Below are 22,249 nucleotides of genomic sequence, written 5' to 3'. Positions count from 1 at the left end.
ATGAGTGAGATTGCTTAGCCCGTCTTTCTTGAATTGTTGTTTTGTTTTTAAATCTGATGAATAACAACCTTCAGTTTAAATGGTAATTTGGAGAAAACATTGTGGTATAATAGGCAAAAGAAATTCCTCCTGGTGATATATAGAGGAATTAGAATGAAAAGGAGAAGAGAATAGTTTGTTTTCTAAATTTGCTTATTATATATAAAATGGTGCAGGTTAAATTTTTTTCTAGCTTTTTCTTTATCCTAGCTATGTCTAGCACATTTAACACAGCTAATCAGTGCCAAGCTAATTTGTTCGGCATTTGGTTAGGCCACAAAGATAAATAAAGACTTCACCTTTACTGAGTTCATTGGCTAGCAAGGAAAAGAGTGGGACTCACATAATGTTATTATAAGTGAGAGGGTGCTAATGGCTTCCATTGTTCATATTTTAAAAGTTAATACAAATGAGCAACAGAGAAAGGAGACAATGCATTTCTTGATGCTCCACATAACTAGTCACTAAACATAAATATTCAAAGATGATTATTAGGAGTTAGAAAGTAGAAAAAATTGTGAATATTTAAAGCAGTTGAAAAATTAACAGAAACTAATAACTAATATGTAATACTTATTCTAGCAAAAGTTCCTGGCTCAGATGTTAGTGAGAGAAAGCAAATTGTGTTACTTTCTGCCCTTAGTATTTTTATTTTCTGTTAAATCCTGCCTTGTGGTCATTTTTCTTGTATGTCAACTTACGTGAGATTCATATGCTAGCAATGATAAAAAATGCTTTCTCTTTATTCTAGGAGAGCATATAGATTACTGTGGATATTCTGTTCTTCCTATGGCTGTAGAACAAGATATGTTAATAGCTGTGGAACCTGTGAAAACGCACGTTCTCCAGCTGGCCAATACCAATCCCTTGTACCCGTGAGTATTTAGAATTGCTACTGTGTGTAATGGGGTGTGTGTTTGTGTGTGTGTGTGTGTGAGTCTATGTGTGTTTGTATTTGTACCCTAATGGGTTCTTTAGGAGATAAAAAATTTATAATAAATCACTTAATTTATTGATAGTTTGTATCTGACTTCCAAAAGAATCTAAATTTCCCTATTTAATATTTGTTCATTTTGTTCATTTACTCATTTATTTAAGAAACATTTACTGAAGACTTACTCTGTGTCTGACATTGTTTTAGGTACTGGGTCAAAAAAAAGATGAAAATAAAATAACTCTGTCTTTGCCCAGAAGGTATTTATCATCTTTTGAGGTTAACTATCTCTAGCAAAGTCAGGTCTGGGGCCTTTCTTATAGTACTAGGGCTCCCTCTAATTCTCTCATCATAGCATCTTAACATGCTGTATTGTCATTATCTGCTTACTTGCCTGTATCCCCCAGTAGATTGTAAGCTCTGTGACTTCAGGTACTGTTGCCTCTCCAATGCTCTACTCTCAGTGTCAAACATAGTGTCTGGAACATAATAGATGTATGTTTCTAGTACATATGCTTTATCAAGTTAAGGACATACTTTTTTGTTTTTAATTCTTGGTTTGTTAAGATTAAAAAAATCATTAATGGGTATTGGATTTTATTAAATGTTTAGTCAGCATTGAAGATCAGTTTAAAAAATATTACAAATTAAACCAATGGATATTCTTTTTAAAAAAAATTTATTTTTTTATACAGCAGGTTCTTAATAGTTACCCATTTTATACATATTAATGTATACATGTCAATCCCAATCTCCCAATTCATCCCCCTGCCCCCCGCCCCTCCCCCCCACCCCACCCTCCACTTTCCCTCACCAATGGATTTTCTAATGTTGAACTGTCTTTGCATTCCTGGGATAAGGCCTACTCGCTTATAATATATTATGATGGATTTGATTTGTTAATTATAAAAAAAGATCTTGGCATATAATTGCTACATTATATTTTTGGCTTATTGTTCATTGGACAGTTTGCCAGCAATAATATTCATTCATTCAGCAAGTATTTTATGTGTGTCTGTACCAAGTTGTGCAAGGTAATAGAAATTCCTGACTTTTGTATGAAACTTATTGTAAAAGATCTTTTTTTCTATTTATTTTGCATGATTGAGAATATATCTTATGTACATTTCAGACCCTTTAAAGAAAACCTTACATTATCTCAAATATAATTTTGTGTCATTTTAAACCTTTAAAACTGGGTCCCATAATTTGTCATATTGATTTACTCAGATTCATTTAACATTCCCACCATGGTGCATGTGGGAATTCCATTTTTTTTCACAAAAGCAGAGCCTGCAACAGACTTGGAAGGAGGTGTTTGGGAAATGATCCCAGGAGCAGTATTAAAAAAGGATGGAGACTGAGTTAGGGAAGCAGAGGTGAATTATCAAGGCAGGTAGCTCCTGCTGTAGGTAAGGGGCTTCATTCCACCTGGACCCCTAGGAAGAATGCAGCATGCCTCCCAGAATTGTCCACATATTGTCTAGCATGCATTGCATAATTTCTTTATTCATCATTGGTGGACATTTAGATCATTTCCAGCTTTTGGCTATTATGAATAATTCCGCTGTGAATATTAGTATACAAATCTATGTGTGGACACATGTTTCGTTTGGTAAATACCCAGGAGTGGACTGTCGGGTTATCTTTTTAAGAATTTGCCTGTTTTCCAAAGTGGTTGTATAATTTTACATTCCTACCACCAGTGTATGAGAGTTCCAGTTGCTTCACATCTTTGCTAACATGTCTTTTTAAATTATATCCACTCTCATAAATGTGTATTAGCATCACGTTGTGGTTTTTAAGCTATGTTTCTAATTCTGAAGGGGCTGGCACTTTTTTTTAGCTTTTGCTTTGATGTTTCTCATCTAGCTTCCTACATTTGTGCAAATTCCCTCCTCTACTTTTCCTAGTATACCACCACCCCTGTCCCCTGACTCGTTCCTGGTTTTCTTTTCTTTGTGGTGACTTCCAAGATCTGCTTATCTAGGAACAGAACTCATTTAGGTTTGCTAACATAATCTTTTCTACTTTCCAAATTCTGTGACTTCTTGTTGACTCTAGGCAGTAAATTTTAACTCCTGTGGGTGATACTAAAGTGCTTGTGAGCTGGAGTCAGACTGTGTGTGTCCCTGGAGAGTCACTAAACCTCTCTGAGCCTCCAGGAAAAGCTCCCCTTTCCACCCTAGTGTGCTGACTATAGAAATTGCTGTGTGGTCAGGCTATTCAAGATGGCTGTTCTCTTGCTCTCTGTACATCCACTGCTCCACCAGTCCCTGCTTCACCTGTACCCTAATTATAGAACTTAATCAGTTACTACCCCTGTGCTTGCCCCCTACCCCAGCTGCTGGTTTCCTTGGTAACTGATGAGCTAGCCTGACCTCAATTCCACGTATAAATGGTAGCTTCCTTCTCCCCAAGTAGCAAAGATTGCTGCCATGTCTTGCCTTCTGTCTGCCGTACACAATGGGGTGTTGCTCCAGGATGTTTTGCTGCAGACCTGTAAGATGCCCTATCCAATGAACCATTGATGTCTCTGTCACTGTCTCCAGCCTCTTTTTTCGGTCTCAAGCCTGGACAACTACAAGGTTTGCAGGCCTGCGGGGCAGCCCAAAAGATGCCCTCTTGGCCTTGCATCCCACCTCATATTACACACCATCACATGACAGTGGTATGTGATCATGATTTGTGTTCATGCTGTCTCGGCTAGATTACATATGCTTAAAAGATAAGCCCTTTGCCTTTTACCTTTATATTCCTGTGAATGCCTTGCACACTTAAGTGGTCATTCAGTATTTTTCTTAGGACATGATATGTCCATGTTATTAAGATAATGCATGGAAGGCACCTACCACAGTGACTGTCACATAGTAGATATTTAGTAAACTATATGAAGAGCACTCAGTCAACATGGGGAATGTTACTTATTTCCTCACATTTAAATTAATTCCCCCCCATTTCACATATTTTGTCCTCTGGCTGATTTAGAAGCCTACTGTCTTTCATTTTGAAATAACTTTTGACTTTCAAGGAAGTCACAAAAATAGTATAAAGAATTCCCACATGTCAACTGATGTGTCCTCAGGGCATCATATCAAGGAGGCACATGATTGATGTTCCTTTAACTGTTGTTAATTTTGATCATTTGGTTGAGTTGTCTGCCAGATTACCATAAAGTTACTATTTTTTTTCCCTTTGCAGTTAGTATCTGGTGGGGAAGTACTTCAAATTTATATAAATATCTTGTTTCTCATCAAATTTTTACTCAGTAATTTTAGCATCCTTTGATGATTCTTTCCTGAAACAATTATGGAGTTTGCCAAATAATGATTTTTCAATTTTTGTCATTTCTTCTATTAGTTGACATTTTGCTCTAAGGAATAGCTTTCCCGTCTTCTTCATTTAGCTATTTATTCATTTGTTATTTTATATCAGTGTAGATTCATGGAATCTTATTTTATTCAGTGAGTTATGATCCATTAGAACCATTATTTGTTTTGTTTGTTCCTTCTTAAACTGTGCAGATGTAAAATCTGATGGGTGGTAGAAAGTGTGGGGAAAGGAGGCTTTGAGTACTTCTGTTCTAGTAAGAGGTGTGCCAAGCAGCAGGCCCAAAGGATAAGCATTTATGTGGTTTACAGCAGCTTAATAAGGACCATCATGAAATAAAAAGTGGGTAGATTATGCTAAAATATATTGGGTCCTCTCCCTTTCAGGAAATAAAAAGGGTCAGTTGAAAGCAGTTTAGTTATTAAGGTCACTACAACTTCTCTTAATTTTTAGCAGCTGGAGATGTTTGTTGTTTTTGTAGACTGTGAAGTACGAATATGGGAAGTAAATGGAAAATGAAATTTCAGTGTCATTGTCTAGGCACAAGATGGCAGCAGTTAGCCATCGATTCTGTAGCGCAAAGCCTCTAGAATTAACGGTGTCATTTGCTTTCGCAGGGACTTCAGTACTAGTGCTAATAACATCCAGATTGACAAAACCAAGCCTCTGTGGCACAACTATTTCTTATGTGGATTTAAAGGAATTCAGGTAAATCAGTTTATCAGGCACCTACTAGCAGTTGAGGTTATGATGTGTATTATATCAAGACATTTTATTTACTCTATCATTTTTGTTTCCTTTCAAGGCTAACTGATGTTTCTGTTCTGTTTTGCTAAATAATGTATTTCAGGGAATTGGGTAGATGTGACTGTTTCTGGGTGGTGTTCATAGGGGGCTGTAGTGACTGTTCATAAGGCAGGTGCAGGTGCATCTGACAGATACCTTTCTAGTTTTCAAATCTTTGTTCAAATTTTCTTTCGAAAGATACATTCTAGTAACATTATTTACATTTTGTTCTAGGGATGTATAGGTGTATATTGTAATACGATTTAGAGCTGGACAGCCCTGGGTTTGAATCTGGGCTCTACCCTGCTGTGTTGATTTAACTTCTTAAGCCTCAGATTTGTTATCTGTGAAAGGATGTTATTATTATCCCAACAAATAATTGTTGCAAGGATTACACAGTGCTTGACACATAGTAGGCACTAAATAAATGGAAACTTGGTATTGTTTTCTGATGTATAGTCCTGTACTCTAATTTCTGATATATAGTCCTGTACTCTAATTATCATTGTTCTGGTCTTAGACTTCCTTCCTTCCTTTCTTCCTTCCTTCCTACCCCCCCCCCCTTCCTTCCTTTCTTTCTCCCAGACACATGGTAACAACTTACAGGGAAAGTTATTGGCAGGTTTTAAATCTTCAAATCATTTGGCTTGTCACATGCATTAGTGAGAATTACAGTATTTGGAAGCATTTGCTTGGCAAATGCAATTTCATATTCCTTATAGCAACATGCCTTTTGTAGCATATGGATAAAGTGACCTAAAGAACAAATGTTGCTTTGTGTTGTATTTGAGAATTTCAGGGCTTACAGCTTTCCTTTTCGATTTGACAACTTATGTGCAAAAGCAGGTCTGTTTAATAAATGTTTGGCAGAGAAGTAATTTAAATGTTAGCCTGTTAAGAATCCTTCAAATTCAAATACTAGAAAGTTCCAGAGGATAATCTGTTTATATTAAATTGAACATGTTATCCTTTTGGGATAGCGCTATTACTGAATTTGGCAAAACCCATTTGCATTTTGAATCTGTTGTACATTTTAATTTAAACATTGCGTGATAAGTTTGTAAGTATGATTCACATTCAAGACACCCTGTGGATCAGTTCATGGTTAAATATATAGCGTTCTCCAAGGATTTTTTTTTTAAACCAGCTGTCGGATGTTCTGTACGAAAGGGCATTGGCAACAGCAGTATTTTAGTTTATAATTTGTTTGTATTTCTGGAAAGGAAATTTTTAGGTGGTTTGAAATCAAGAAGAGAAGTACATCCAACCGAATCTCTTCTTTTGTAGTGGATGAGTTTTGCCAGGTTAGGGGAAAAAAGACAAAAAAAATAAAAAGGAAAAAATCAGTCTTTTATTTGCAGAGTTTTGTTGTTACTTTGGCTATTCTAACTAGTTTATTGAAGTTTCTCTGAAGAATAATATGTATGATGGAATGCATAATTATGTAATATAATAGTATTTTTACTTTGGTCTTGAGCCGTTTGAGTAATTTGTAAACATGATGGTACTTTTTCTTGAGGAAGAGATGACCTTGAATTTATTTATTATTTTTTTTTTTTGCGGTACGCGGGCCTCTCACTGTTGTGGCGTCTCCCGTTGCGGAGCACAGGCTCCGGACGCGCAGCCTCAGCAGCCATGGCTCACGAGCCTAGCCGCTCCGCGGCATGTGGGATCCTCCAGACCAGGGCACGAACCCATGTCCCCTGCGTCGGCAGGCGGACTCCCAACAACTGCGCCACCAGGGAAGCCCTGAATTTACTTTAATTTTTTGAATTTGTTTTTAATCCTAAACTACAAAGGATATGATATGATATCATCCTAAGTGTCCTCATCCTAGGTATTCATCTAAGTATCCTAGAGCTTTCCATCTTGAGATCAGAGTCTGATTATTTCTTTGGACTTTCCTATTTGTAGAAATAGAATTTCCCTGCTTTGTTTAGAGTCTGCATTCTCATTTGTGGCTGAATTCTAATTTGGCTGTCTTGAAAGCTACCATATGGCTAATTTGTATCTATAAACCCTAGTAAAAATCTGGATTTCCTCATATAGCTGACTTACATTAAATCACAGTGACAGTATGCTGGCCCGGGTTTCTGACCACAGTGAGAAGTTCTCAACCAGAAATCAGAGACCTGGATCCTACTTCCAGCTCCCTATATGTGATCTTGAGAAAGTCTCTTAATCTGCTGGTGCCTAGGTTTTTCCATAAGTAAAACAGAACTGAGAAAGTTTGGAAGGTCCTCTGAAGAAAAGTATTCCATAAAATACTCCATAGAAACAAACCACGGCTTAGTGTTAGACTTTTACAATGACAGAGTGTTGGGATGTGCTACACAGAGATTTAACCTGCCTCACTAATAGTTGTGTATTTCTTGTCTTGCTACTTGAATTATAATTGTTTAATATTTTTCCATATTTGTTCAAATCAATTAATATTCATGAAAAAGATCATTCAAAGCAATTTTAGGAAATCGATCAGTAGCTTTTTGTTCAACAAAGTAAAAATTAATCTTCAGATTATAGTGCCCTGTGGCCAAGAGCCATTAAATAAAATGTCATGTATGGACTCGGCTAGATTGAGTTGCACAAGTTGTTTCTATAAGTAGCATAATAAGTCCATTGATAGACTTTTGCTCTCTGAGGAATGAAAGAACTTTCCGCTACTCCTTGAATCCAACCAAAGTTACTAGGGCTATTTTTCCTTCTATTCTTAGGAACACTTTGGTCTTAGTGACTTGACTGGAATGAATTGCTTGGTCGATGGAAACATCCCACCGAGTTCTGGCCTCTCCAGCTCCAGTGCTTTGGTCTGTTGTGCTGGCTTGGTGACACTCACAGTGCTGGGCATGAACCTATCCAAGGTAACCAATTTGAATGAGTTAGCCTGACAGAACCCGTTCTTTCTAAAGTATTAGCATCCGAATCTCAAAATTAGAACACCTTTCTTTAATTGAAAAATTTTGTCTTACCTGAAAGGACTGCACACATGGGCATGCATTGTAACTTAAGTTCTGCTTGTGATAAACCACAAGGTAGTTGGTACCTTCCAAAGAGTAAGCAAACACGTGAAGAGCTGTATCAAAATGCTCTTAGATTAACTAGGGAGATTGAATGCATGGTTATCTTTTTAGATCACCTCATTAACAAATTAGCTTTAGAGAAAGAAATTCTAGACTTCATAATTGGGCCTACTTATTTTCACCCAGAACCTTCAGGTAAATACTTGACAAGCAGTGGGTAAAAAGGGTAAAGACCAGGAAATAAAGGAACTGAACAGCATATCTGTTTATGCCAGCAGCTTAGTCACTGAAACAGACTTTTAAAAAAATTGTTGCACTGCAAAGAGGAAATACTTATTTAAAGAAGACATAAATCCTACAATAGGTCAGAAAGCCTCAACTTTACAAGTACACATCTCTGACTGCAGTTCAGAGCAGGTGTGCTCAGCTTTAATTAATGTTTTGGAGTTCTGGTTCAAATAAAATATTATCATAGGTCCTTTTTTTATCTCATGTACATACACTACCAAGTTTACAGATGGTTTAGGAATATAGATTGGGCATCGGGCAGATCAAGAGAAAGTCAGCCACATGCTTTAGTCTTCAGACTGCTTAAACTTTCACTTTGAAAATTTTGTATGTAAGAGAAAAGAGAAAAATGAAGGAGAAAGCAAAGGCTCAGATAGAATTCTCTTTAGCTGTCATGTGTAACTATACAGGAATTAGTCCTTTGTAAGCAATGGCTCATTTGGAGGTAGGGTACCTTATTTGTTGTTATTTGTTTTTTGAGAGGAGAGAAAGTAAGGGAAAATAAGTCCTTATGTAAAATCTGCTTCCACTGGCACTGTGTTTAATCCGATGGTTTATTTGTTTATTCATTTGTTCATCATTCAGCCCTTACTTATCTAGTGACAACTTTGTGCCAGCTAATGTTCAAGGCATTGGTGATATAATAGGTATAGTTTTAACCCTCATAGTACTTATGATCTAAAGAGGGGAATAGAGACATGTCAATAGGCAACAGTAAGAGAGTGTGATAAGTGGATAAGTCGTGTGCTATGGGAGCAGATCTAATCCACATTTAGAGAACATAGGACATCTAAGCTGAGACAGGGATTAATAGATATTAGTCAAGAAATACTGACAGCATGATAACACTGATAACATTGGATAGGCATGTTTCAGGCGGAGGAAATATCATGTGAAAATATCTAGAGTAAGAGTGATCATGGCTTGTTGGAGGAAATATAAGAGGCTCAATTTAGCTGAAGTTAAATTTGAATGGCAGGGTAGGAGACCAGATGCTGGGCCTTGTAAACCAGTGTTGAGGAATTTGGGCTTTATCTGGATAGCAGTTTGTAAAACCATTGTAGCTTTCAGGAAGAGGATAACACAATCATATCTATATTTTAAAAAGACCACCCTGGCTGTATTATAAAATTTAGATTTGAGGGTAACTGTATTAGCAGTAGAGAGATGCCACTTCTAGGGAAGTGGCAGTGATAATGGGGAGAGAATTAGATGATAGATTTAAGGTACATCTCAGACAGAATCAATAGGATTCGATTGTTGATTGGATGTGGGACAGCAAAGAGTCAAGGATTATACCCTGGTCTCTGGCTTGGTGTGCTTCAGTGGGATAAGGAATATAGATGAAAAAATAGGTTTGAGCGGAAGGCAAAATGTTGAGTATGAGGAGTATGTGGGCACACTGATGGAGTTATACTGTTTAGTTACAAACAATATCTCTGAAAGCCAGGAGTAATATTTGGACTTGAGGTGGTCCATTTGAGAGTCATTAGTATATAATTGTTTTTTTTTTTTTTGCGGTACACCGGCCTTTCACTGTATGGCCTCTCCCGCCGCAGAGCACAGGCTCCGGATGCACAGGCCCAGCAGCCATGGCTCATGGGCCCAGCCGCTCTGCGGCATGTGGGATCCTCCTGGACCGGGGCACGAACCTGCGTTCCCTGCGTCGGCAGGCAGACTCTCAACCACTGCGCCACCAGGGAAGCCCTATAATTGATTTTTGAAGCCATAGGAGTGGAGGAGAACATCCAGTGGAAGAATGTAGGCACAAAGTTAAGGAAGAATAAGACAAGTTCCACAAGCATGAACATTTGAGGGATGGACAGAGGAAGAGATGTCTACCTGAAGAGACTGAGGAGTAATCAGATAGGAGGAAAACTAGAAAGGATGGGCAACAGCAAAGACAAAAGAATATTTCATGAAAGGAGTAGCAGTGGTGTCAAATGCTGCTGAGAGGTTAAGTAAGATGAGGATAAGAAATATCCATTGATTTCAGCATCAAAGAAGTTGAAGAAAACTTTGGCAAAAGCAGTTTAAAATAGGAATGGATTGAAGGGTTTATGAGAGGTGAGAAAGTAGAAAATTTCAGTGATACAAGAAGTCTAGATATGCCTGGAAAAAGAGATAATCTGGTGTTTGTGGTTGGGGCTGAGGTCAAGGAATTCATTTCTTTTTAAAGGGAGGATTGGTGAGATTTATTTTTTGCATTTTTCTGGCTTTCTGATGGTAGAATATTTAAGGGAAAAGAAGAAAAGATAAAGAAAAAGAAACATTGAAACTTTGGAGTTAATTCTGGCTGTCTCTGTGTTTCAAAGTCAAAAATAGCAAATGTATTGGATATAAAAACAGACACATAGATCAATGGAACAGAATAGAGAGCCCAGAAAAAAACCCATGCATATACAGTCAATTAATTTACAACAGAGGAGCCAAGAATACATAATGGGTAAAGGACAGTGTCTTCAGTAAATGGTGTTGGAAAAACTGGATGTCACATGCAGAAGAACAAAACTGGACCACTGTCCTATACCATACACAAAAATTAACTCAAAATGCATTAAAGAGGTGAATGTAAGACCTGAAACCATAACCAGAAGAAAACATAGGTGGTAATCTCCTTGACATTGGTCTTGGTGGTGATTTTTTTGGATTTGACAGCAAAAGCAAAGGCAATAAAAGGAAACAAAACAAAACAAAAACAAACAAACAAAAAACAAATAGAATGACATCAAACTTAAAACCTTCTGCACAGCAAAGGAAACCATCAACAAAACGGAAAGGGAAGCTACTGAATGGAGAAAATATTTGTAAATAATATATCTGATGAGGGGTCAATATCCAAAATATATAAAGAACACATACAACTAAATAGCAAAAAACCCAAATAATCCAATTAACAAATGGGCAGAGGATCTGAATAGATAGTTTCCCCAAGAAGACATACAGATGACCAAAAGGCACATGAAAAGATACTCAGCCTCACTAACCATCAGGGAAATGCAAATCAAAACCACAGTGCAGTATCAGCTCATATCTGTTAGAAAGGCTATGATAAAAAGGATAAGAAATAATAAGTGTTGGTGAGGATGTGGAGAAAAGGGAACCCTTACACACTGTTGGTGGGAATGTAAATTTGTATACAGCCACTGTGAAAACAGTATGGAGGTTCCTCAAAAAAATTAAAAATAGAACTGTCATATGGTCCAGCAATTCCAATTCTGGGCATTGTATTTATTTGAAGAAAACAAAAACACTGACTCAAAAAGATACATGCATCTCCATGTACACTGCAACCTTTTGTACAACAACCAAGATAGGGAAATTGCCTATGAGCATTGATGCATGAATGGGTAAAGATGATGTGGTGTATATATATACAACGGAATATTATTTAGCCATAAAAAGAATGAAATCTTGCCATTTGTGACAACATGGATGGGACTTGAGGGCATTATGCTAAGTGAAACAAGCCAGACAGGGAAAGACAAATACTGTATGATTTCACTTTTATGTGGTATCTAAATAAAAATAAATAAACCAAGCTCATAGATACAGAGAACAGATTAGTGGTTGCCAGAGGTGTAGGATGAGGGGTGGGCGAAATGGGTGAAGGGAGTCAAAAGGTACAAACTTCCAGTTATGAAATAAATAAGTTATGGGGATGTAAGGTATAGCATGGTGACTATAGTTAATAGTACTATATTACATATTTGAAAGTTTCTAAGAGAGTAAAACTTAAAAGTTCTCATCACAAGAAAAAAAATTGTATAACCATGTATGGTGATGGATATTAACCAAACTTGTGGTGATTTCATTTCATAATATACACAAATATTGAATCATTATGTCGTACACCTAAAACTAATATAATATATGCCAATTATACCTCAATTTTTTAGAAATTAAAAAAACAAAAACAAATGTACTTTACCCGAACTATCTGACTCCATTGCCTAAAGGGAACAATATGTATATCCTAGTTTTCCATGCTAGTCTAAGTTGTACTGACAATTCTTATATTTTCTAGGGGCTGAGCATAATTGTTTGGAGAGTTTCTTTGCTGTAGTAAGATGGAATCTTGACTGAAAGGAAGCCCCTAATTTGTCCAAAGTCTTTAGTTAAGTGCCAACTGTATACTTGACTCATAAAAATCGTAGAACACGAGACTCAAGGGACTTTAGAGATGAGCTAGTTCAAAATCTTTTTTTTTTTTTTGCTGATGTACAGTATCAGTCAGTGTCTCCATAGGAAACAAATGGCACACAGGGTATAACTGAAAGGAGTTTAATAGACTATTTACAGAGGTGTGGCCAGGATCAAGAGAACCAATTAGGAAGAGTTCTCTTTCTAAGCCAGAAGCCGTTATACTTCAGGAGCTGCGGCTATAGAGTAATGTTGCCAGAAATCCATCGAGGTAGGGAGAGTGAGATGGGTGGGAATAGCAGTGAATGGTGATGGGCCAGGGGAGTAGTTCACAGAAGTCAGTCTCCTGGGGTACAGAGAAGTGTGAGAATGGAGGGACAGGAAGGCAAGCAGAGAATAGCCCACCTATCTGATAAGAAATTGTCCTGCGAGACATTGGTAACTAATGCCCTTCCAAATGATAAATAATCCCCTCCCAATTATATGTAAATTCAGTACCCGATTCAACTGCAGACAACAGTTACTGCAAATGGGATATGATAAATAGATGTGGATCTTGTTAATTTACTAATAAACTAAATGTTGCATGACTGAAACCAGTAAAATAAGATGACTAGTTACCCAGAAAGTCTGGAAGACAAATTATGAATCAAGATGTAACTGACAGAAGAGTATGATGTAATAAAAGACCTGTGAAATAGAAAAGCTAGAGACTCCTGGTTTCAAAATGACAGAATAAAGACATATCTTCTCTTTCTTTACCTCTCATTCATTGTTCTTTTCTCAAAAAATCATCCCCAAACAATAGGGAAAACAAGAGAAGAAGCTCCATCTTTGATAAATCAAGGAGACATAAATAACCCTAAACCACACGATACAAAGATGGAAAGTGGGTGGAAGGATGGTGCATGACTTCGCACAGTAGAAAGATCAGAGCCAAGTGCCTGTGGAGGGAGGTGCAGATGGAAAGCAAGCTGACTCACAGCTCTCTGGAAAAGCTTAGGAATTAGAGGCACTGGGTATCATAGGAAGCAGGGTGACATGGTGGGTGGGAATTTATTTGAAAGTCTTTATGAGGAGCAGTTAGACCCTCAGAGTCCACTCTTACCTGGCTAAATAAAGAGATCTTTCCCCCCATCTTTGCAAGAGTTTCTGGAGAAAGAAAGATTATCTGGACTTGGGGACACTGAGCACTGAGAAAGGCAGGACCAGAATAGAATTGAAAACTGGGGGATTAAAGGGTATTCTGCATCTGAAAAGTGCAACTCCCTTCCTCTGGTCAGCTCTAGCATACTGGCAGCCTCACCACTGCACACCCCACCAGGAATATTGAAAGATCCTTCTCAGAGGAAATTGAACCATCCTAGAGAAAAGACCTATAGATACTGATGTTTGGTGACCCCCTTCCACAAAAATTCTCCAGCTACCCTATGACCATATCAGAAGCCCATTTACAAAGCTTTTAATCAGCTTTTTAGTGACTCACTCTTAAAGATGATAGGGCATCAAAAGATAGTTGGACTTTGGAAGAAAGCCTCCAACATGAAGTAAACAAAGAGAAAAGGAACTCAGAGGAAACAGACAATGGTGAGAGCAGAAAAATCCTTCAAAGAAGTCATGGTGTCCTCAGAGAGATAACAGGAAATGTTGCAAAAGAATGTTGCTTTAAAAAAGGAACAAACAATAAGAAAGAACTTTTGGATATTAAAAAATGATAGCTTAAATAAAAAGTTCAGTAAAAAGATAGGAAGAATTCTGATAAAGTAGGAAAAAAAAGAGATGGACAGTAAGAGAGAGAAAGGTAGGAAAACTTATAGATAAATTCCAAAAATACAAGGAGAAACAGAGTAAATGGTCATTAGAATAATAATAACATTATTATATTAATTATATAATAATAATATTATTATTGTTATTATTTTTGCCTCGGCCTGTGGGATCTTAGTTCCCTGACCAGGGATTGAACCGAGACCATGGCAGTGAAAGTGCCAAGTCCTAACTACTGGACTGCCAGGGAATTCCCAGAAAATTATTTTTTAGAATAACATTTTGCCAAAATGAAAACATGTATTCTCAGTTTGAAAGGTGCTCATTGGGTATTCAGCATAATAATGAAAGAAAAACAAACCAAATTATACCTCAGTTAAAAAATTTTTTTAATTTAAAAAAAGGAGGGCTTTGGTGGCACAGTGGTTGAGAGTCCGCCTGCTGATGCAGGGGATGCGGGTTCGTGCCCCGGTCTGGGAAGATCCCACATGCCGCAGAGCGGCTAGGCCCGTGAGCCATGGCCGCTGAGCATGCACGTCCAGAGCCTGTGCTCCACAACGGGAGAGGCCACAGCAGTGAGAGGCCCACGTACTGCAAAAAAAAAAAAAAGAAAAAGAAAAATGAAAAAAATTTAATTTAAAAAACGAAAAATAACCCAAAGTACATCGTCTGGGAATTTTGAAACTTGAATATTAGTAGAAAACACTAAAAGCTGATTGAGAGAGCACGAGAAAAGAAGGGAGAGATCACAATCAAAGGAACAGGAATGAAAATTACTTTATTAAAAATAGCTTTGGAAGATAGAAGGCAACAAAGTAATGTCTTCAAAATATGAATGAATTTTAGCTTAGAATAAATGAATTGATCAAGTTTAAGGATAGAATAAAATAATCTCAAACATGCAAAATCTAAAAGTCTACAGCATGTAATCCACCAAAACTAGGGAGTAAACCAAGAAAGAAGATGACATGGGAACTTGGAGATGGGAAATCTAATACAGCAGAGAGCAGTTGGGTATTTATAGAACACTGGTGATGAGAAATCGCAACATAACATCCGTGACACCCAGAAGCTTAGAAAACACTGTGCAGATTAGAACCCGAAGAGGGAGGGAAAAAATGGAATTGATAAATCTTATCAGGAAAATAAAGAATTGATAAATCTGACACGTTTGAATGTGTTGAATATGGATTTAACCAAACTTTTTCAGCATAAATTTGTGGAGAAAGGTTGGGTGAAAGTTGAGTGTAAGACAGTTAAAATTCTCATTTACCATAATAAGAAGGCAGTAGGTGAAATTTAACATGGAATACCTAGGAGATAGTATTTCACTCAGATTATTTGATAATTTAAAGCAAGAGCTAGTTGAAAGTGTTTGACTCTTGGCACACTGCATTGGGGATGAGGGTGAGAGCTACGGATTGCTTTTGTTGATGTCAGCCTTTTAGCTCCTTTGATCTTTTAGATTATGTGCATATATTCTTTTGGTAAATATTAAGAAAAGGATAGAGAGAAGGAGTGAATGAAATGAAAGGTAAGAGGGGCAGTGGATGACCCGAATGACTGCCTTTGGGGGAACTGGAAGATGAAGATATGAGAAGAGATTCAATGAGTCAAATTTAGAGATTGAGGACAGATGAGCTGCTGGACTTTGACCAAATCAGAAAGGCCTGGGGAGAGGCTTGTTGATGGGTTTTGGGTGAATCTAAGAATCCAAGAAAATACAGGCATCTTTCACTTAACAGCAGGAATCCATTCCAAAAATTAGATGTTCTGCACAAAATCATTAAGTGGAGGCCTATTTCTTATTATTTTAAGTAGGAAAAATTATAATGCATTGCTCTTCAACTCAGAACCTCTGATGTCCTACAGTCTTACAAAAACACAGTAAAAAGTTCCACTAAATAAGTAACGGAAATACAATGAAAAATACTTAAAACAGTTTTCTTGAACATCAAACAATTAATATGGTTGTTAACAAGTTTGCATAGTAGTGCACTGTGTCTCCTCTGTGGACACCTGGTATCCCAGTATTGCACACACTATTTTATTACCAATGTTGTATGGTCAGGCCACTCAAGATGGCTGTTCTCTTGTTCTCTGTACGTCCCCTGCCCGACCAGTCCCTGCTTCACCTAAACCCACATGACTGACCTTCCTGCACATGACTGACCTTCCTACATACATGCCCCACGCCCCAGCTGATGATTGTTGTTATCAAAGGAGTGGTGAGGGGCTTGCCCTTCTACTGGTTTCCCTGGTGACTAATGAGCCCACCTGACATCAATTTCCCTATAACTTGTATTCTCCTCTTCCGCTCCCCCCGCCCCGCCCCCTGAACGAAGACTGCTGCCACCATCCCCTGCACACGGTAGGGTGTCGCTCCAGGACCCTGCTTCGGACTTGTAAGCTCCCCCATCCATTAAACCATTGATGTCTCTGTTGTTGACCCTGGGCTCTTTCTTCAGTCTTGAATCTGGGCAAGCACAGGCCTTGTAGGCCTGTAGGGTACAGCCCAAAAGTTGTATTTAGGTTTGGGGATATAAGTATATTTTTTTCTTAAATAAACACCTTTCAAAAAGTATTGTACTGAGAGAGATATAAAGTCTATGCAGTCTGAGTATCAAAATCCAAGAGATGTTCTATCAGCAAAATGTTAGTTGGGGAGGCATCCTGTAAGGTATGTCCCTACTTCACTAGTTCAGGATTCAGGTTGCTGTAGACTTAGGTCTTGTTTCTCTGTGTTCTTGGAGTTGTCCTCGGAGGCCAAGAAGAAAGGACCAAATTCCTCTTACAGATCTTAGAGACAGCTGGCTGGCTTGGGAAACAGGTTGCAACTCTAAAGGCTAGCCTTGGATAGGAAAGTGTGTTTGGTTGGCTTCTACCCACAAAATCTTCCCTCTGCTGGGATCTTGGAAGCAGCCATTCAGTGACATTTATTGAACACCTACCACATGCCAGGTATTGTTCTAGGCACCAACTGTGAATAAAATCTGCGAAGCCCCTGTTTTCAAGCCCCTGCTTTCATGCCGTGGAGCGGCTGGGCGCGTGAGCCATGGCCGCTGAGCCTGCGCATCTGGAGCCTGTGCTCCGCAACGGGAGAGGCCCCAACAGTGAGAGGCCCGCGTACCGCAAAAAAAAAAAAAAAAAAAAAAGATATCTGCTAGAGCTAGGAAGAAAAACAGGCTGTGGAAAGGGGAAACTGCTATTTTAGATAGGGAGGTAGGAGAAATCTTCTCTAAGGAGGAGACATTTGGAGAGAGACCTGAGGGAGTGAGCAGAGAAGGGAGGCGGAAGGAACAGTAAATGCCAGAGACCTAAGGTGAAAGGCTGCTTGTCACGTTCCAAGAGTAGCAGAGGCCTGTGAGGATGGGATGTGGTGAGGTGGGGAGAGGGCAGAGTGGTGGAAGGTGAGCTGAGAGTGGTGGTTAGAGGCCACATTGTGCAGAGTCTTCTTTGGATTTCATTCCAAGCCTAACAAAGCCTTTGGAGGGGTCTGAGCTGAGGATAGCAAGATAGGATTTATATTGATTTCAGTTCTTTCAGCTGGGACTGCCACACTACGTTATCCTGGCAAGGGAGGAAACAAGTTTTTAAAAAAGAAAAAGAAAAGAAAAGGAATGGTCAGTGCCATTATGGAACATAAATACACATAGTGGAATACTAACGGAAGACTTAATACCTAAGTATCTATCTCATCCCAGGTGTGAAATATTTTATACGTAAATGGGAAATAGGGTTGTAAGAGTGGCTCCTTGGTAAAGTTAAACGGGGAAGATTTTAAGTAAGTGGTGAGTTCTAAAAAAATTTTAAAGGAAAGGAAGGCTGTGTCTTGACACAAAGTACTGGGAGGGGCCCAAGGGCATTTCAGGCAGAGTGAACCCATAAGTGCATTATAACAGTTCTCTGAGCCAGACTTATAAATATGTGTCAGCTGAGACCTAGAAATTCTTATGCAGCCTCATGAAATTCCTTTTAAAAAGTTATTTGACTACAGGGATGTTTCTAGTTGCTTAAGTCCCTGAACAGATTCAGTTAACTTAATTTCAGGGACAAATTAATTGTGTAGACATGGGTTGATACTATTTTCAGAGGAGGGTTTTTGAAGTTTGAAATCCATACTGTGCAAGAGACCATTGAGGTTCAGAAGCAGAGTAACTGGAATGTCCGAAGTTCTGTGCCAAATATGTCCAAGTTTTTATTTTATAAGTTTATAAGGCCTGTTTCCTTGAGAAAGTTTAAAGATAATTTTTCTTTGCATATAGCTACATTTGAGTTAAATATTTCTTGGCCTTCAGAAAGAGACCTTGTGCTTAAAAAGTAAAGGCATTGTCTACATTACAAAATGAAAAGACTCTCACAATTATACAAAGGTTTAAACTACGATTTAAAGATTTTAATGGCACTTTGCTACACAGTATAAGAAAAATCAGAAAACAATTTGCACTGTCACTAATTATTATGTTTAGAAGTCCATGCAAAGACATTGTTTCAGTTTGCTTAGAATAACAAAAACCTCATCCATATAATGGTTAAGGAAAATAGTAGTTTAAAACATTCCAGCCAGATGTTGACTGCTAATGAACTGCAGCAGCCTGGCCTCTGAGAAGATGGTAAATCCAGAGTACAGTCTTCGAAAAGAATCTCTTAATTAAGTGTTGAACATGGACTGAAGCCATGTCCTCACTGGTACAAAAACCAGGAGGGCTTAGAGTGAGTACTGGGTGGCCTGTGTTTAAAAATGTTTGAAATTTTAAGTTACTATTGTTAATTAGTGAATATAAGACCATTCACATGGTATTCTCAGTAAAAAAGAACGAAGTTTCTTTCAGTTATGTGGGATGGTGTTTGTATCTCTGGTTATATTCTTTTTTAGGAGTAGGATTGGACATGGAATCTTTCATTGAATGATTTGGAGTGATTTGGCTTCACTTGGATGATGTGACTAAGCTATTTGATTGCAGGTTAGAAGCCTTGCTTCACAGAGGTTGTTTAGGTCACCTCTGTTTTTCTTCCATTTCCTTTCTTAGGCTAAATGCATGTTTACCTTTAGCATAAACGAAGACAAACAAGACTAATTAGGGAGAAGCAGTTTGGAGGAATATGGGTCACTGTTTCCAGAGTGGTTTCAAATGAAACCATTATTGCTGAAAATTCATATGCATGCCTGGTTGTGTTATGAAATTTTGTTGTGCTTCTTAGATTCTTATCATTATTAGGTCACCATGTTTTGATGCCTCCACGCTTTGACTTGCACACTGCACTCACAGCAGTGAGTTAAACATTATTCAGTATTTTAAGAATTAACTGGACCAATGCAGGTGTATTAATACACCACGTATGTGCATAGCCCTTACCTTCTACCTTTATTATATGCAGGTAAAAGATAAACAATAAAAATACAAGGGTAAATAATCCCCCCAATTCAGAGGGGTTTGTCATCTATTTCCATGCATTTATGTTTCATACAGATGATAGTAGCCAATTGATCAACATTTAACCCTAGGCTGACCCCCAGACTAATATTTGATAGAGTAAGCGGGACAATGAAAAGCTCTCTAGACCTTGTCCCCCTTTGTGACCAATTTGCTCTGTAACTTGGATGAACACCCCCATGCCTCAATTTCTGTTTCTAAAATGAGAGTAAGAGCAGCTGTTTCTTTAAATTCACAGGGGTGAAATCAGTTACATTTGCCGAATACTTCCAGTTCTCTGACCTTCTTGATAGGATATTTTGGAAAAGTTTAGGGGAAGAGTTTAGCAAGAAAATAGGTAAGGTAGGAAAATAAATTAGTAGTCAGGGAAGAGTTTGTAACTGCATGGAGATTTTTTTAAGTGTATTGGTGGTCATGGGAACAGTAAGGAGACAAGCTGTATCTGTAGATACAAACTGTATCTATTATAGACAAACGCAAAGTAACTCAAGGGAAAAGGTTAACTAATGAAGACTATTTGAGACATGTTCTGAAGACGCAAAGATTTGGAGGTTGCTACAGAAAAATATGGACTTAAAGTTGTGCTAGAATTTGTGTGAGAGTAATGCCCCCCCTTTTCATTAAGTACCTAGATGTCTTATATACATCATCTCTAACCTTGCTTTGTAAAGCAAGTTTTATTATTTCAGTTTTGCAGAGGAAAATATTGAGGCTCAGAGAATTTATATAATGTGACCGAAGACAAATTGCTTGTGAATGGAGTTATCTGGATTCCAGCTCAGGTAGATTTGATTCAAAGTAGATGCATTTTCCACTCAGCCATGCTGTTACCTATGGTGTAATGTAATCAGTATTGCAGACATAGGGAGCACACTGGAGACGGGTCCAGCCCTAACATTCTGTGATCTTTCTGGTGTCCTAAAATAGATGGAAGTGAATTATAATTTTTCATGTTTATGCCTAATAGTGTGAATTGAATGTTTTTCTATAGGTTGACAGATTTTATACTCTTTGGCAAGATAATGATTATTTTCTCAAATCCTGCTATATCCAAAGTGAAGGGTTGGATGCTTAGGATACAGAAAACCCTAGGTATAGTCCTTAGATTTAATTCGTTTACAATTTAGTTGGGGATACTGGATTAACATAAAAATAGGAACATCACACAAAAGTAGCACATACAAATTCTCCCAAAAAATATGAAAAGAGAGAACATTTCCCAAGTTCTTTTATAAGGCCAATATAACCTTGAGATCAAAGCAAATGTGTTACCTTGATGCCAAATCTGACAAGGACATTACAAGAAAAGGAAAGTACAGGTCAATCTTTCCCATGAGCTTAGATGCAAACAATTCTAAACAATATTATTAGCAAACTTAATCCAGTAATATAATAGGATAATATATCATGGCCAAGTTGAGTTTATTCCAAGAATTTCAAGTTTGATTTATTAACTGAAATTGATGTAATTTACCATGTGACAGAATAGAATGTGGTAATCTTGATAAAGGAAAGCATTTGATAAAATTTAATATTTGTTCATGATTAAAAAAACCTTCAGCAAATTAGAAATAGAATTCAGTATGGTGGCTACCTTTGGGAATTAGGGAAGAGAAATGGTTAGGTGGGGACATGAAGGGACTCTCTAGAGTGCTGGCAATACTTCTTTCTTGACCTTTCTGGCTGTTATATGGGCATTCTCTTTGTGACAGATTATTGAGCTTTATTTTATGCTTTTATGTACTTTTATGTACTTTTCTCTGTGTCTTATATACTTTAAAAAAAAGTAAGACTTCCTTCAATCTCAGAACCAGCCACTGTTAAAGATTTTTTTATGAATCCTCCAGAAATACTCTATCCACTGTAATCTATACATATGTTTTCCCTTTTGGTGATATACATAGGAACATTTTATGTGTGTAAATACAGGGAAAAATATATATATATATTTCCTTTTACTTAAAAATATAAATTGAGAATTATTCCATATCAGCGCACATACATAATCTTTTTAATGTAGATTCTTTTTAATGGCTTTCTTGTTTAATATTATATGGGTATACCATAATTCATTTGGCCTTATAATTGGACACATTTTAATACTTAATAATATTTCTTTACAAGGATATACTATAATTTATTTAACTAGACTTTTATGATGGAAATTTATGTTGTTTCCAATTTTCCACTATTATAAAAAAGCTCTGATGCATATTCATGCACACAATTTTTTTTCACACTTGATCAGTTCTTTCGTTAGCATAAATCCTAGGACATAGAATTATTGGGTTAAAGACATTCTCATTTTAATAATAAATAAACTTTATTTTTTAGAGCAGTTTTGGCTTCACAGCAAAATTGACTAGAAGGTACAGAGATTTTCCATATACCCCTTGCCTCCACACATGCATAGCCTCTCTCATTATCAACATCCTTCACCAGAGGTACATTAGTTACAACTGATGAACCTACATTGACACATGATAATCCCCTTTTATATTATGGTT

The 22,249-nt window shown here is 37.5% G+C and overlaps 1 protein-coding gene across 3 annotated transcripts in view; it reads left to right on the top strand.

Moving 5' to 3' along the window:
• The window catches only part of GALK2 (galactokinase 2), a 129,214-nt gene that overhangs the window by 21,373 nt on the left and 85,592 nt on the right, over nucleotides 1-22,249 (top strand). For 2 of the 3 annotated variants that reach the window (XM_070044921.1, XM_060294277.2), the window contains exons 3-5: nucleotides 791-914; nucleotides 4,921-5,011; nucleotides 7,804-7,950. In XM_070044921.1, the coding sequence (XP_069901022.1) occupies nucleotides 791-914; nucleotides 4,921-5,011; nucleotides 7,804-7,950 (362 nt within the window). Of the gene's footprint in view, nucleotides 1-790; nucleotides 915-4,920; nucleotides 5,012-7,803; nucleotides 7,951-22,249 lie in introns of those variants that run through there. The other variant, XM_060294278.2, reaches the window with a different exon arrangement.

Source organism: Globicephala melas, chromosome 2, assembly GCF_963455315.2.
Source record: "Globicephala melas chromosome 2, mGloMel1.2, whole genome shotgun sequence".
NCBI lineage: Eukaryota > Metazoa > Chordata > Mammalia > Artiodactyla > Delphinidae > Globicephala > Globicephala melas.
This window is presented reverse-complemented; position numbering and strand designations above follow the sequence as displayed.